General features: G+C 45.2%; 1 protein-coding gene across 1 annotated transcript in view; it reads right to left on the bottom strand.

The window, feature by feature from the left end:
* Nucleotides 1-16,858, bottom strand: part of LOC119394296 (tubulin-specific chaperone D) — a 91,736-nt gene that overhangs the window by 55,089 nt on the left and 19,789 nt on the right. Inside the window, exons 4-6 of the mRNA XM_037661577.2 lie at nucleotides 15,188-15,380; nucleotides 6,879-7,086; nucleotides 3,620-3,768 (exon numbers count right to left, since the gene is read on the bottom strand). Coding sequence (XP_037517505.1) covers nucleotides 3,620-3,768; nucleotides 6,879-7,086; nucleotides 15,188-15,380 — 550 coding nt within the window. The remainder of the gene's footprint in view (nucleotides 1-3,619; nucleotides 3,769-6,878; nucleotides 7,087-15,187; nucleotides 15,381-16,858) is intronic.

Genomic DNA, 16,858 nt, shown 5'->3' with positions numbered 1-16,858 from the left:
AAGTTGCAGAGAATCCCTAAGTATGTTCTTCGGAGATCGCAACATGAAAGTGTTTCTTTTCACTAGGTTGATGAAGCGCTGGTGGGGTCATATTTCATAGTTGTCTTTCTTACCAAGAGTGAGGCAATGTAGAGGCCGAATTGTATTTATGTACATGATTTGGTGCAACCAAAGTGTTGCCGACAACACTTTACACGTGGTAAGCAGAGATGCCATTTCCTCAGCCTCTCCTCCTCTTTCAACTGCTGTGGAAGGCCAACTGATGTGGCGGACAAGGGTGTGCTCCCTTCAAGACCGGAGTTCCAAATCTGCCTCGTAGACGTCGATATATAAGAACATCTGAAATTTTGGTTGCTAAAAAGCTTCGGCGTCCGATTTTTCGGACTTCCTGCCCAAATTTCAGGTCCAAAACAGCATTAATTGAGCCCCCAACTCTGCCACATCTTTCATCTCCATGTTGGAAGCAGCGTTTTCTTGAGTTAATACATTTGCGACCGTAGCGGAGCTTGAAAGGCAGCTTTGCCGCAATACGGGGGTGTGATGAGGTGAAGCATATTGAAAATCTAGGGACCATTTCCAATCAGACGTTGACTGTCTCTAGCCCAAATTCGACCGTAACGGAGCTTGAAAGGCAGCTTTGCCGCAATACGGGGGTGTGAGGAGGTGAAGCATATTGAAAATCTAGGGACCATTTCCAATCGGACGTTGACTGTCTCTTGCCCAAGTTCGACCGTAACGGAGCTTGAAAGGCAGCTTTGCCGCAATACGAGAGTGTAATGAGGTGAAGCATATTGAAAATCTGAAGGGGTCACTTTCAACCGGACGTTGACTGCATTTGTCTTTGGGAAGTTCGAATAGTTCGAATAGTAAAATTTCAGTGCGAATCGAATCGAATAGCAAACACTATTCGAAAAATATTCGAAATTTCGAATATTCGCACACCCCTAGTAATGAGAGACAGAAGAAAGATTAAACAGAGACCCGCAGTCCGCTTTTAGTTAACGTGCACGCTGCGAATCTTTATTGTTCAACTACGCACAAGAGCAGTATCCTACCAGCACCACATTGCAGGTCAAGATCCAGTGCCTATATATACGTGATGGCCAGTGAACAGTTGTGCAGCGCGAGCAGTCAGTTTTTTCAGTCAAGAAACTCGCTAGCAGACACTGCCTGCGTCGGCGTTGTGTCTAGTGGGCAAGGGCGCATCTCGTTCCTTGCGAGCTGGCAGTTCAGCATTCATCACAAAAAGAGCGTTTCCATAGTCAACACGTGCCATTCACTCTCTCTTGCCACACGGCGAGCGCTGAGGCGGTGGCGCCCTCTCTTGCGCTCAAGCAAATGGACCATCACGACAGCAGACGACGACGACGATACACGCAGACACGCCGAGACCCTAAGGTGCTTCTCCCCTAAATATTTTTTACACGATAGACGCTATTTACAATGTTTTATGTGTACTGCGGTGAGCAAGCTTTGGTGTCGAGAGTGCTACACATTTCTCAGTCAAATGAGTTCTGGCAAAGGCATTAGGTGATGAATGGCAATGAGGCAAATTCCATTTGATTTGTCCTTGTGGTACCGTGCAAATGGCATTACATCTTCAGGCATTAGGAAGTCAGTGTCATTTTCTGTGTCCGTGTGGCACGGGTATAAGCTACACAGGGAGTGATGACACAGGGGAAAGAAACCATACATCACGCGTGCGACATGACCTTGAGCGCGAGTCATGAAACACGATCACTCTCTCCAGGTGCGATTCCGGAGCGTGCTAGTGTCGCAAATACTATGTATTTTTAGCAGACTATAGATCAGGGGTCTCAAACACGCAGCCCGCGGCTTCGGTAGGAATAAAATATTTGCGACTTTGTTAAATGGTTCTCGCATTATTTACTCGCTTATTGCAATTAATAACGCTTTGTTCGGGTAAGCTACAGAGACGGGACTAGTCTCAAGGATTTTTTTTCCGTGAGGCACCCCATCCGGTCACCGTACGTTGAAACAAACCGCAGAGCAATACTCTATACTATTTCACAATAGGTGTCCAGATTTGAGTCAACCTAGAGATCAATATTAACATGGTTCTCAAATCCGGACGCCAAATCCCCTTCAGAAATGATCCATATATGAGATTTCGAGAATGCGTTCTTGCAAACGGCAGCATTAGGTGGCACTGTGTTCAACCCCCCTATCCCCCACTTCAACTTTCTGCACTGTCCCGGCCCTTGCGGGACTAAATTTCGTGACTGCGGCCCGCTTGCTGAGGTGAGTTTGAGACCACTGCTATAGAGTGTGGCACCCGGCACATGTCAGCGCCCCGTTGCAAGAAGTGCATCTGATGCAAACGCTGCTCTTGGTTTATGCCAGCTATCAACCAATAGCTGCAGTATGTCATGCGATGAAAGGTCTACTGTACGACGATCCTCCGAAGAGCAGGAGTACAGGCCTTTGCATGAAGAGAAGGTGTTTGAGAAAGAGGCAACTTTGTGCTCCGCTTGTGAACTCTCCTCGCTGTGCACAACTGCAACATTTGGCCGAGCTGTTCACACCAGCGTCTGCTTTCCACTGTACGCGTTTTTTTCGCCAAGCACGAGGGGTGGTTCAGGGCCCCTTTAAGAAACTTAAACAGAACACAGATTAAGGACAAATATTGCTTATAAAAATGGCTAAATTCAATGTGATCTGCACTGCTGCTATGCAGCTCAAGAAGTGTACGAGCACTTTTGTCTACATCTTTATAGTGTCAATGCGTAGCTTGTGCACTGAAATGCCAAATTTCAAGATAAACCCATGTTTTCAACAAGAAAAATGCAATCGGTTCACCAGATGACCTCACATATACGAGAAACCACAATAACAACCTTCTTCAACCACGAATCATGAAATAAGATATAATTGCCCTTCATGTAATTAATACACTTATCGGGGGTGTGTGACAAAATGTAGTGTTGTCTCAAACAATCATGATTAATTAACAGAAAGACTAGGAACAAATTAAAATATATATTCACAAAAACTGGCCACCCATGACTTCCACAGTGAAGTACTCTAAGCAAGGCTCGTTTAAGAACGGGAAGTGGTAGGCATACAGCATCAACTTGTCAAAGAAGGCTTGTTCAAGATGCCTCCTGCTTTATCACCAGATTTGCTTTATGCACAAATTCCATTTTCAACCCACTGTGTACAGCCTTGGAGAAACAATACAGTAACAATGGGAAGTTCTAAGTCAAGTTCTGAGCCTGAAGATCCTAAGTCAATAAATATGTAACAAAACTCATGCATTTCTCACATATAGTGCGACTAGGAATGCATTCTAAGTTGCAATGTTGTGTGCTAAATGATCGGAGGTGAATAATAAGCTAAAATGCAGTATACACCGAAATAAAGGACAATGGGACAAAGCTGGACAAACCACTGAATATATATTTCTGGAAAGACACATAAGTAACCTAAGGCAAAAGGGACAAGATAAACCTAATCTAAAACATAATCATTGCGTACATTGTGTTTTAGCTGGTTATTTACCTTTGATCATGCAGCAAACCCGAGCTTTTCGCCTTGCTGCTTCACATGCTAAACCTGCGCGCAAGTAAGCTGTCAATACAATGAAACAAATACGTACCAAGTTCAGCAAGGGCAAGGCACGCCCCGTGAAGTGAACTTTCACTGCTCTGCTTCTCGAATATGGAGAACACTGAGGAGACAATCTCGCAGGCAAACTCTTTTGGAAGCCTGCTTGCAATACGACCTATGCCTTTTGCAGCGGACCATCTGCAAACAACCAAACACACTCCGGTCAGATGTGGTACAATAAGCCCAGATATTCTACGAGCAGTAGCAAACTGGCATCTAAGAGGCTTAGCAAACATGAAGCCACTTAGTAAGTTATAACGGTAGGAAAATTATTGAATTGATTTACTTTCTTGGGAAACCGAGATTGTTCATAGCACACGTTTCGCTGTCGTTACTGTCAACACACTAGTGCCACTACGAATTCATTCAATTAGTTACTATTTAAATTGCAGGCAATTGAATTTTGGTTAAATGTACAAATTAAATTCGAACACTTAGTAAGCATTAAGGCAGAGAAAAATTACAATAATCAAAGTCAGAGTTTCAAAGCAATGAAGGTGCAATCTGATTACGAGGCACACTGAGATGGGGAACTCCAGATAAATTTCGACTACAGAAATTTCTTTAAAATTCACGTAAATTCACGAGGTTTTCTCACAATGTACCTTCACCAAATGCAGCCACCGGAGCCGGGTAACCAAACCCGCAACCTCGAGTTCAGTAGTACAACAACTTAGTCAAAAGGCTACCGTGCAAGTTTTTATTAAAAATCAAGAAATGCCAATCATAGGGGTGCAACAGTCGAAATAAAATTTGGAACAATTTCTGGAAAAGCAAAATGTTGCTTTTGGAGCGCAAAAATCTAAATTTGGAGAAGTTATAGAAAAGAAAAACCTCCATGTTTTTAGCACAAAATCCCAAATTTGAAGCAGTATAACAAAAAAGGCTTACTCTTAGAAAAAAAACAAAAGTATGTACAAACCATTCAACATCACCTAACTCGTGCAAATGAGCGCTGCTATTTCAATAAAAGCAGTGTGTTGAACCAGTGCAAACAATGACAAAGTCCACATCAGCATTTGCAGCACCTATCAAATCATTGGACAGGCACTGCAAATGCTAATGTGGACCTGCCAACCTGATGACCTCGAAATTCGGGAGATTCGTAAAAGCAGGAGCAAGTGGGGATGGCAAAAAAGGAAAACTGGCGTACGTTCTTGTGTTATTGTTTCTCACGGCTGCAGAAATGTCATACACAACTCTGAATGATTGCCAGTAATATTTTTAGACATCAGCGACCCTACTAGTAGTTGTAATTATACAGCACATGCACGCGTGAGCATAGGTGTGCGCACAGAGGGGGCAGGGGGGGCGGTCGCCCCCCCTAATCACCTACAAGGGGGGGCGCAAAATGTGCCCCGTACATTGACCCTTCTATTCACCTAAGAGGGGGGGGGGGGGGCAAAATCTGTCCCATACATTGACTTAGTAGGTCGGGGGGCGCTGCGATGAACCTTCGCCCCCCCTGATGGGGAACCCTGCGCACGCCTATGCGCGTGAGTAATTAAGGAACAAAATGTGCTGTTTCCCGTGACAGCTAGTACTAACAGCCCCCTTCTAAATCTGAGTACGCTTTTCCGCAGGGCACTGATGTACTGTGGTGAAAGTGGCGTAAAAAAGCATTCTGCGCGCAATAGAACAAGGCCAGGAAATTTTAGAACCGCTGCCCTTCTTTCTTTTCTTTCGCCATGGGGTTAGGGTCTGCACGTCTGAATTGGATTAGATGACGATGATGTCCAAACTGCAGGTGGCCAATGCAGCCTCCATTTCTTGCTGAAACTAGCACACCTGAGAAAATTTTCAGGCTGGTTGGGCATTTTGGCGCAGTGTGGCACAAGTGGGACAAATTTCATGGTCCTGGCTCAGCTTGGAACAAAAATAAGTAATTGTATCAAACTGGCGCAATTGGCGCAGCTGTTGCACCCTTGCAATCATCTTGCAAGAGAGGGTTACACATAAATTCATTCTAAATCAGGTGTCCTCAGATTATGTTCTGCAGAACCCAGTTTTAGAGTTTTGAAAGTTGCCATAACGAATGCAGCCCAACATCACATAAGCACAAGTTACTGAGTTAGACAAGAAAATTCAAGAAGCACCTTGTATTTAACAATGCTATTAACAATGCTTTTAATCCATGCTCGCGAGTGCCATTTGTAAAATGTGAGTGGAAATTGATTTGGAGGTTCTGTGTGCTGAGAGCTGCTTGTTATCTGACTAACGATGGTATTGACAGTTTTGATGGTGCTTTGCAACTGACACCTTCATGTTTTTTTTTGTTTTTTTTGTGCCTCACGGTGCATTAGCGTCCACGCAGCACAGTTTCTGTACATACTGTTTTGCCACTGCGCTACGTCGGTTCAGGATGCGCAACGAGAAGCACCGCTTCGTGCCGGTGGCAGACTGCATGAGTGTTTAGGCTTAGCCTGACAACCGGCAAACTCAATCGATTCTGCAGCGCGATTGGCATGTAACTTTTATGTTCTTTTAAAAAGATAGAAGGTTTTGCACGTACAACATTTCATTTCCATGATGACACCATTTTACGGCATGCGGTGCATATCTCGGCAGCCATATAGTCAACTTGCGCTTTACAATGCATGGGTGGAAAAAAAATTGCTCGTCTTTCTATGTATTACTGACAGTTGCTCACGAAGAGCAATGGCGTTTAAGATTAAAGATTAGACTATAACACGCCATTGTTACGGTACTGATACACTGTTGGGGTTCTTTTGAGGCCAGAAAGTTGGCGAACCTCTGTTTTACGAAAAGCGATCGCATATTCCAGCCATTAGATAATTAGGCCACAATTACTTCTCCTATTTATATGCACTTCATGCTTTCTGACATGGCACCACAGCATAGTTATGAACTTTTTGCAGACTAACATAACTTTGTAGGAAGTAATACAAATAAAAATAAAGAATTAGTTGGCTTATGTGCTTACACACTTGTCTTCTTTTCACCACAAGCATTATTTACTCCAACTTTGGAGAAAACAAAGACCAAATACATTTTCAGTACTTGCAGTCAACATACAAAAAAAAAATCTAGTCTCTAAAAAGCACATCCAATTCGGCATACATGTGAAAATTGTGGCACAATAAAAAAAGAATCATTGGGCATTTCTTTTCTTCATTTAGCAATTTCTAGAACATGGGTGGTTAGACAGATGCACTCTTTCCATGTTTAGCCCTTGGAAAGGAAATAGAGTCAAAGCAGCCATTAAGCATGGGACTGTGGATCACAACCTGACGTTGAGGCAGCCATTTTCGAGGCCCTCCAAAAGCTTGTCAACAACCTCTTCAACGATTTCCGGGACATCTACTTCTCCATTCTCCTGAGCGGTTGGGAAGGCCGCTTCCGACAAGGGACCGTTTTCTTGCACATTCTGCGACAGTTGCTTGATGCATCTCAAGTGTCTCCACGAAGCGAGGTTGACGGGGAGAAAGCAGAGGCCTGCAAAAACGGGAGAAGCGCCCCAAAAAATATTAGTGCCACGGAGCCCTGCTTAAATATTCCTCACTTACAGATTTTTCTGCTGCCCGATCCCAACAAAGAATCTACAGATACCTATGTTATTAAAATCCTCCCTTCCCATGTCGTTCCTGCAACATACCTGCCTGGTACGCTGCAAGATGGTGTCACTGCGCTGGATGTGTCAAGGAGGTATGTCAAGGAGTTTGGCTATGTGGGCTGCCACAAGGTCATCTAAGTGCTCTAAAAGGGTCTGGTTCTGGCAGAAGTGCGAAAGAAACGGCAGACTTCCACCAAGGACTCCTTTAAGCCATAAACGTTTCAAGCCATAAGCTCTTTTTGGCGGTCCGGTGAAAAACGTATTAGAGGCACGCTCAAACATTAATACGAAGGACAAGGACCAACTGATTTCATGAACATAACAAAGTACAATCTAAAGCATATTTCGACGCTACCATCCTGGTCAATGCTGTGCACCTAAGCGTGAATACTACACTTGCAAATAGTCACGCCCTGTGTCATTTCAGGAGGGGCACTTGCCCGGTGGGCAAGTGCCCCTCCTGAAATGGTCTTAAAGCGAGTCTACAATGTCATGCACTGAGGCAAAGTAAAAGGGGCCTCAAATGCCATGAAAATGCCTACGCTGCAATTATTTGCAACTCAAGATCGTGGGCACTACTCAGCTGCACTCAACAATACAGGTAATATTTGGCTCGTAGTTCGTGGTGGTGTTGCCTACCAATAACAATACTGTCTTCTTACAAGGCTCAAAAAGTGTGGCTGGGCACCAGTTTATTAAGAAAACGTACTTCACCCACAGAATTTTCTCACGTACTAGAGCACTCTGAAAATGCACCTCATCACTTTTGGCAACAACGCCTGTGTTATGAAGTGGGCAAACTATCAGTGGTTAGAAAATCGTTGGCGCTACTAGCCCGACAGCATACGTTATTGAGCAAACTATCATCCTTACTGTTTAACTCTACTGTGACATATAATAATTCCTCTAAACAATCTTTTTTTTTTAATTACCATAAACAATATCCCACTAGAACACAATGCCTCAAGACACAACGTTACGGATGGTACATGTACATCACTCTGGAGTGAAATAGCACTTAAATATGGTCTGCTATTTTTAAGGATGGTCCTACTGCACTTTACACAAAATACACACTCCCTGTAATTGACTGCTCAGAATGGTTGTGAAAAGAAAATGAAGCTGCCCGGTTGTAATTTTTACTGCTTCAATAAGCATTGGGCATTTCGATTCCTAAATATTTCAGTGCTATGTTCAGTCTATATTTATTACACCTGTTTGAAATCCTGGCACTCCTGAAATGACCGTGCGGCACCGCCGGCCACCATAGGCACTAACCAGGTGATGTCCTCTTAAGACATTTGAAATCATAAACATATTGTTAACTTCCGCTTGCTCTAAAATAATAGATTTAATATGAAAATTAGGAAGTACTAATGAAATAATACAGCAATCATTTAGTGCACAGTAATGTTCAAAGCGCAAAAGCCGACTTCGTTCTAACCATAGTGGAGGAATATGACAGGCCTCTGAACGCTGCCCGCTCCAGCTTCTAGCAGTTTCTGACAAATGGCGCACTCCTCTCGGCCACTTCGGCTCAGGGCAATAGTACATGTGGGCAACGCAGTGAATGCTCGTTTTGTAATTTTGTATAGCAATAAAATAATCTTCGCGTGATTAGCACGCCATGTACCCCCTTTTTTGTCATCTTTCGGTGGAGAAAATAACGAGTACTACTCCCGAAACGATTTGTACACGATCTTGCAGTGCAGTACAAAACATCTTCTGCCCATCACAGGTTCATAAAACTACCCATGCCACAAGAAACAATGCAAGAGCAACACACACACTCCAACAGAAAGCACAGAAGTACGCGCAACTGAGCGCGACATGCACGAACAATAGTCATCCCTAGAGTTGCAGTAACTATAGGCCCGAACATATAGCGTCACTCCTCGGAGGTTGGTCAAAACATGCGCAATTAGTCAACGTGTTCTCTGGGTATGGTCACAAACTGGGGTGCGCAGTGTTGTATGTGGAGGCAAGCCCAACACCTTAGGCAGTGACTACATGAGCAGCTGCGTTCTCCTTGTCTCTGCGAGTGTGTCCCTGTCATCGGCTCAGCCACAAGAGGGCAGGGGACATCATTGAATGGTGCAGCATTGCCTGCATCACGCAAAAGTTGTTGTGTCGGCTCCTATTTCATTTCTACTTTCCTACTTATTAAGTTAAACCTGCTTATAACGAACCTCCATATAACGAATTCCTGGATATAACGAAGTTTTTCTATTCCCCGCCGTTACTCCACAGAAGCACATGTATTTGAGACCTCTACGTAATGAAGTGACAGCGGGAGACCCCCTCGAAATAACGAATTTCCTCCGCCGACGACCTAAAGGTGTTGGCCCAAATCTTGTCATTTTTGCGCGAGCAGCAACCCAAAGCACCTTCTACACCCCGAAGAAATGCGAAGCGGCGGCGGGGCGCGCTCAAAGGCATAGCGACTGCGAGCGCACGTGTGCGTGCGTGCGAGAGGCGGGCCTGCATCCCTCGACCTGGCGATCTTGCCGCCGCGGGCGTGACCTTTCCGAACCCTCTCCTCAAACCTGATCCCGCCGCTTGCTGCAGCTGGCCTAGCCTGCTCCTTTTTGCCGAAGAGAGAAAGAAAAAAAAAAGCGTTTTCTTTTCCAACGCGCTGGCAGCACCACTCTTTGGTTACAGTGCAAGTCTCTGCGCTTCACTACGCTAACCTGACACTAGGTGACACTATTTAAAGAGAAAAAAAAAAAGAAAAAGAAAAAGAGGGAGTCGCAGCAGCGCTGTGGCTTTCCGCATTCTCTGTGTCTTTGTTGGTTTTCTTCGGTACGACGCCATCGTGTCGCTCGCTCTTTGTTTCCAACGCCTCACGCTTGTGGAAACCGACATGCGACCACGCACCCAGTACCTGTTCTGACAATCCAAGGATGAGTGCTTCGACAAAGAAACAAAGAAATCATTGACAAAGAACGAGCTGGGATGCCAAATTTGGCATCCCAGCTTGTTCTTTGTCAATGATTTTAAACGCAAAAGATGCAATTCGCAGCGCTGTGGAGCATGGCACGGACAGAAAAAAGAAGTTGAAGTCGTCAACATACACCGACGTTGACAAAGCTGTGTTCACATGGTTTATGGACATGCGGGCACGAAACGTACCCATCAGCGGCACTGTTTTGCAGCAAAAGGCAAGAGATTATGCTTGCATCCTGGGCTGTGATGATTTAAAAGGCAGTAACGGGTGGCTCGAAGATTTTAAACGCAGGTATGGGATCGTCGGCAAATTGCTCAGTGGTGAGTCCTCCTCTGCGAATAGAGATGGCACCGACTCGTGGATCCAACATAAACTACCGGGTATTTTGGAGTGCTACGAAGTGTCGGATGTGGACAACGCTGACAAAACGGCACTTTTTTACGAGTTGCTTCCGAACCGTACCCTTACGCTTAAAGGGGACGTCTGCCACGGCGGTAAACAGAGCAAATGTCCGTTTGACTGTTCTACTGTGCACAAATTCAGACGGAAGCGACAAGCGAATTCTGCTGGTAATCGGCAAAAGTGCCCGACCTAGGTGCTTCAAAGGAACCCACAGGATGCCCGTAAAATATGTGACGAACACGAAAGCCTGGATGACGCGCGACATATTTAGTGAGTGGCTGACGGATTTCAACAATGACGTCAAGAGGCAAGGACGCAAGATTTGTCTGTTCATAGAAAATTGCACTGCACACCATGTAGAGGGGCTCGAGGTCTCCAACATTAAACTGCAGTTTTCACCCGCGAACTACACATCGCTCATTAGGCCCCTTGATAAAGGAATTATTAACAGTGTCAAATGCTGATACCGTCGGTGACTAACCCAAAAACTGCTCCTGAACATTTGTCTGCAGCGAGGTACGAAGGTAGACGTTGGTGCAAGCAATTGAGACGCTTGAAGCGTCCTGGCGAGAAACAAGTGCTGAAATTGTTGTGAACTGCTTCCACAAGGCCCGTATCTCAACAGAGGTTCAGGCTGAGGAAATCGACGCCGGAGAGGAGGAGCCTTCATGCCCGCCCGATCTCACCAAAGCTTGGATTTCGCTACGCACGAATGGAGGAGCCCCGGACGATGTGCAAATTTGTGATTTTTTATATGCGGACAACTGCGCTGTCGCAACTGAGGAGATGACGGATGAGGCTCTGGCAGAAACTCTCCGAGACCGCAGTGACAACAACGGACCTTGGGAGGACGACTCGGCATGCGCTTTGCCCTTCGCGAAGGAGGTGCTGAACGCCATCGACCTTTTGCGCCGCGCCGCGGGCTCGCTGGACGACGACGGAGCAGCATTGTGTTCAATGATGTCGGACGAACGCTCAGTGCTGCCATCCATCATGAACAAACAACAAAGCAAAATCACGCTGTTTTTTTACCGCGAAATAAATGTTTTGGGTGAGTTCTGCCGTCTGTTACTTTTTTTTCTTACTTAAAGGGACACTAAAGAGCAACACGAAGTTGATACGGGACGAAAGATGGGCATTCGAGAATGCGTGTAGGTATTTGTTCGGTGCAAAAAGATGACTTATTAGTGGAGAAATTCGTAATCAAAGACCAAATATCTCTTCCTCAATTTCACTCGCCTGAAATTTGGCGCTGGAGCTGTGTCGTCACTGTCCGCATTGCTCTCAGCGAATCAGAGGGCGCCATGAAACGTCACCGCATGCGTAGGCGGCCGCTTCCGCTGCTTCATGACCGCTTCCGTGTTTTCCGTGATCATGGCTGCGATGGATGTCGGCGCAGACGTTGAACCCGCTGAACCTTGCAATGAAGACCACGCAAGGGAAGCGGGTTTACATTTCAGCGACCTAAGCCAAGTGGAGCGCGATATGCTCCTTCGAGCTCGCGCGGCAGGCGTTCCTGCGTACGACAGCGGGCCGCTGGCCGCACCGTCGGAGAGCGAAGCCTCGTTGTCGACGGAAGGCGAGGCGGCCAGTCAGCCAAGCGAAGACGTTTAGGGTAGCAATCATAACTAGGATTCTACACTTACCGAGACGCTGGTTTGCTCCTGCGAGGGCACCTGTGGCGGGAATGAAGGAGCCAATAGGGACGGCACAGCTGATCGCGTGAGGAGTCCCTTTTGGGGCACGCCGAGAGCCTTCCCGAGCACAGGATTGTAAACATATCTGATGGCGAGAAGTGCAGTGAACACACCACCGGTTTCTTTAGCTCCTTCTGTCGTCGAATCATGGGCACAGCGTTGAGCCATCGCGAACGACGGGGCTCATCGCGTGGCACCGCATGGAAAGACACAGACGGGTCGACACTGCCGCTGCCCTTGATCAGACGCCGTGGACCGTTAATACAGCCCTCAACACTACACACATTACGCATTTTGCGGTTTGCTGCAAGTTCTCCGGTCTCAGAGCCTGTAAGGTGTGGTGTCCGGCGGGTATCGTAGCAGGTAGCTGGCTCGCGCCGTCGTCCACAACGGTTGTGCTCAAGTCGATATCTCCAGAGAGAATAACACGTATCCGATGGGAAGCATGGACGGGGTGCCCAATTGGTTCCACAAGTGCACCGCACAATGACGACGTACAAGTCCCACACCTTGACGAATTGATTCCGAGGACACCCGGCGACATGGTACGCGTCGAGTCCGGAGGGTCGTTCACTTCGGAGATCTTCCATGACGGCCACTGTCTCGAGCATCTGAAAACGCTTGTTTTGTTCGTGTGAAGACAGGTCCTGGCGCGGTGAGAACCTTTCCAGTGGCTCTGTCTCACGCTCACGACGCCACGCAGAAGGGGTGTCCGCGACTGCCCCGTCAGGCTTCCGCGAAACGCCACGACGACAGGCCGCACTCGACCAGGTGTACCAAGCACATTCCGGGTAAATTCCGGGGTCGATGCCTCCGTCCAGTGCGGTGGGAAAGGTTTCCGGCCGACAGGTCAGCGCTCACCGGCGTCTGTTATTTCGGGATTTTAAACGAAACCAATGCGGGAGAGTAGCTGGAGCGCGAGGCACGCACGCTCACGCGCGGAGCAAAACCGAAACCATCACGGCCATACGCAGCGCGGCAGCGCCATGCCGTTTTTTTTCTTCTTTCTTTATTTTGTTTTGCGTTAAATTTGTACTTCCTTGAGTGGCACGGCTTAAATAGGGGCGAAGTACTGTTTACGGATGTTTAAGAGAAATTTGATCGGGCGTTTCTATTAGCAGCATTAAATCACTGTCGACCAATCGCAGCCCGTCTGCATTCGCGGGTTTCTACGTCACGAACGCCTAGTGCGGGAAAGCCGCAGGGGCGTCAGCACCCGTCCTTCGGTTTTTCGCTATTTTCTCGCTTACGAAAGCTCTGCTCGCCGTAACAATGGTACCGTTGTAATCATAATAAGATAATCTACCATCGAAGCTCAACTTCCGGTTTCTCTTTAGTGTCCCTTTAAGTGTTTCTTTTTCGAATTTTCATGCCGAACCTCCATATAACGAAATCCTCTTTATAACGAAGTTTTTCGGGAATTTGTCAATTTCGTTATATGCAGGTTTAACTGTAGCACATAAATTCTGCATTTCAGTTTTAAAATCTCAGTGAACTTGTATTAAAACAAAAATTCAATGAATCAGCATTAGGTTGCAGTTATTTGTCAGCTATTTATGCTCTCAATCAGGAGCCTATCAGGAGGGCCATACAAAGGGTCAATACAAATATAGGGAAGGGCTATAGATAGGCAAGCATGCAATTAAATACAGGAAGGGTGGGATTACAATAACAAAAATAAGAAAGTGATTACATAAAATTTATGCAATGCATTTTTCATGCATTGGTATGTAGAACACACACACATTGGTACACAGAACATGCATTTTCACATTGCGTAAATATTTTAAAACGGGCGTAATGGGAACAAAGAACCCGTGTTCTTGGCTGCTACGAGAAGAGGCAGCCAACAATGATTCCGCAGAAGGGAGTGGTACAGAGTGTGGTAAGAACAACTCCAGTGTTTACAGACCTTCTATTTTACTAGTGAATTCAGATGATTTATTTATTTATTTATTTATTTATTTATTTATTTATTTATTTATTTATTTACAACAATAATGTTGCGGGAGACCAGGGGAAAAAAAGCTGAACAATCAGCTTGAGGGTGTCGTGGCCACCCTACACGTATGTCAGCCTAACGGTGGCTACAAACAACAACTACAACAACAAAATGCACACATAATATATTGCACATGGCTCATTTCCATGCAAGAACGAAGCGTGCTTGCATAGACAACATAAAGAAACTCAGAAACTTTTCCTTTGAGAACACAACAAAAACGAAAAGAAATAGAGGACGACGTTTCGAAAGCAAGTTCATGGCAAGGATATTGTGGTAAACAGTCTTCGAAGTTCTTTAAGAGAGGTTTCTGTAACGTTAAAAAGCTGCTCTTTACTAATTCTGTTTAACAATGCTGGTAGCTTGTACCGAAGCATTTGTTTACCGTAATTAGTGCAACATTTCCTAATTTGCCATCCCTCTGGTTTGCGTATATTGTACTTATTAAGGTGGCCTGTAATCCTGCTAGAGTTTGTAGAGTGCTATTTTTTTTTCATTAAACTAGATTTATACTGGCGACATAGGTTATAGTTAAAGATGGATTTTACCGGGACAATGTTGTGTCTTATAAAGAGATCATTGGTGTGTGTGAGAGGTATGAAACCTTGCATGCTAATTGGACCACACGTTTGTGTAATACTGCGAGCTTGTCAATGTTTTCTTTTGTGGTAGTAGTACCCCAGACTAGTAGTAGTGATTTGGTACTTGTGATAGATGGGTGCAGCTGATTCCATTCCCTCATGGCTAGCAGTCAAGAAAATCGTTTAAAAGTTTCGCTGTTGTAGTGTTAAAGTAATTCCAGTTTTTCGGTGTTACCTTTGCCTGCACAGTTGTACGAGCCGCAAATGACAAAATAACGCAACACACTCTCTCAGGTGCAAATTTAGGAGGAAAGAAAGAATGAAAGAAACAGGCGGATAAATACTACCACTCACCGATCCTTTGACACAGCTTCAATGCAAGCCTTTCGATGATAAAGTTATTGCCCTGAAATAACTTCTTTTCGGCCAGCAGGCTCATCACGCTGTGCGCATGCTTCATGACGACATCCCGCTTGGCAAGCTTGAAGGTCATGGCGAGCGTTGACAATACGTTTGTCGTCGTCACCTCTTTCTCCAGGCTGATTTGCTGTTAAACAGACAACAGTAGTACAAGTTGATTGAGTTATGTACTCATTCTGCATGAGCTTGTTGTGAGCTTCAACATTAAACTCATTCTCATGGACAACATATTAGGGCTACCAAAGCAGATATACAAAACAGAAGTAAGTGCACAGCTTCACAGCAAGCAGTGTTACTGTAGCCAGCTGTGTGCACACTACAGCAGTATTCTTCCAAATGCGCAAAGGGTTGCACAAATGGCAACACCCAGCAAATGATGAAGAGTGAAATTTCTTTTTCACCTTGCATCACCGTTGTCACCTTGCGTCATCATTGTAATCCGCCAAATAATAATTGTGATGTTTGTTAAGTTCTACGTCTTACGTTCTACGTCTTAAGTTCTATGTGTTAAGTTCTATGTTAAGTTCTATGTTAAGTTCTATGTGTTAAGTTCTATGTGTTAAGGTATATGTTAAGTTTTTAAGTCAAACGTTTTTTATGCCGAAGTGCTCAGGTCCTTCAAATACTTCATCACACAGGTCACTTCATTTTAACTCTTTCGGGACCGCGTAAAAAAGAGGCAATGGGGAAGGGTGTCAGAAGTTTTTGTTTTAGTTAAATCAAGTCATAGCGCTATATTCATGTTACATAGATCAAAATGAAGCTAATGAAATGGTCTTTCATAAAGATAGAAATAAGTATTACGCATAAAGGTTATACCTAGTAATAATGAAAAATGTCCTATTGAACATTTGCTGCAAGGACAACGTAAAAAAGTTGGAATACACATAGATACTTGAGCAAAAATACTAGGGTAAAAAAAATCTAAGATATACAAAAACATGGCTCATCGTCATTTTTCTTACTTTGAAAAGTTTGGTACACATATCTACAACACCTGTTTTGGCGTGCTTCGAAACAAGTGCAGTACTCATGCCCCATGGCACTTGTGCCACTCAACGAAACAGTTCCACGCAGTAGTAAAACGCAAGGGTACTTTACAAGTAGCGCAAAAAACATTTGTTTTCAGCGCGGTTTTCTTCTGCTCATAACAGTGCTTGCAATTCTTGCGCCTGCCTACATTTTCTGGGATTGTGAAGCGTGGGCCTCACGAATTGGGGTGGAGGAGGTGGAGCAGTGCGAGCTGACCTGGCGTCATCAATATTGAGAAGCTGATGGATGAGCTCTTCTCTAAAAGCTTGTTGAAACCCTATCAAACAAAAATAAAACAATGTGAACAAACAGCAAGCCTCTTTGGCTACTTGCGAGAGAAGCGAATGTGAAACTACGCTCACCTACATCTACTGGCTGAAGGCCCAAATCGATCCTCGTCTGAATCGCACTCCGAAATAAAATACGAGCTGTCAAAGTCATCTTCGGACTCTTCGCTGCTCAACTCACCAAAAAAATCCGCCATCAAAGCGCCCACTCACACAAGAATGCAGGGGGCGCTCTAAAGGGCGCTCTCGCTCTAAGGGGCGCTCCCACTCTAAAGGGGTATTCAGA

The sequence above is a fragment of the Rhipicephalus sanguineus genome, chromosome 5 (assembly GCF_013339695.2).
Source record: "Rhipicephalus sanguineus isolate Rsan-2018 chromosome 5, BIME_Rsan_1.4, whole genome shotgun sequence".
NCBI classification, from domain to species: Eukaryota; Metazoa; Arthropoda; class Arachnida; order Ixodida; family Ixodidae; genus Rhipicephalus; species Rhipicephalus sanguineus.
The sequence above is the reverse complement of the archived record's forward strand: the minus strand, read 5'-3'. Positions and strand labels throughout refer to the sequence as shown.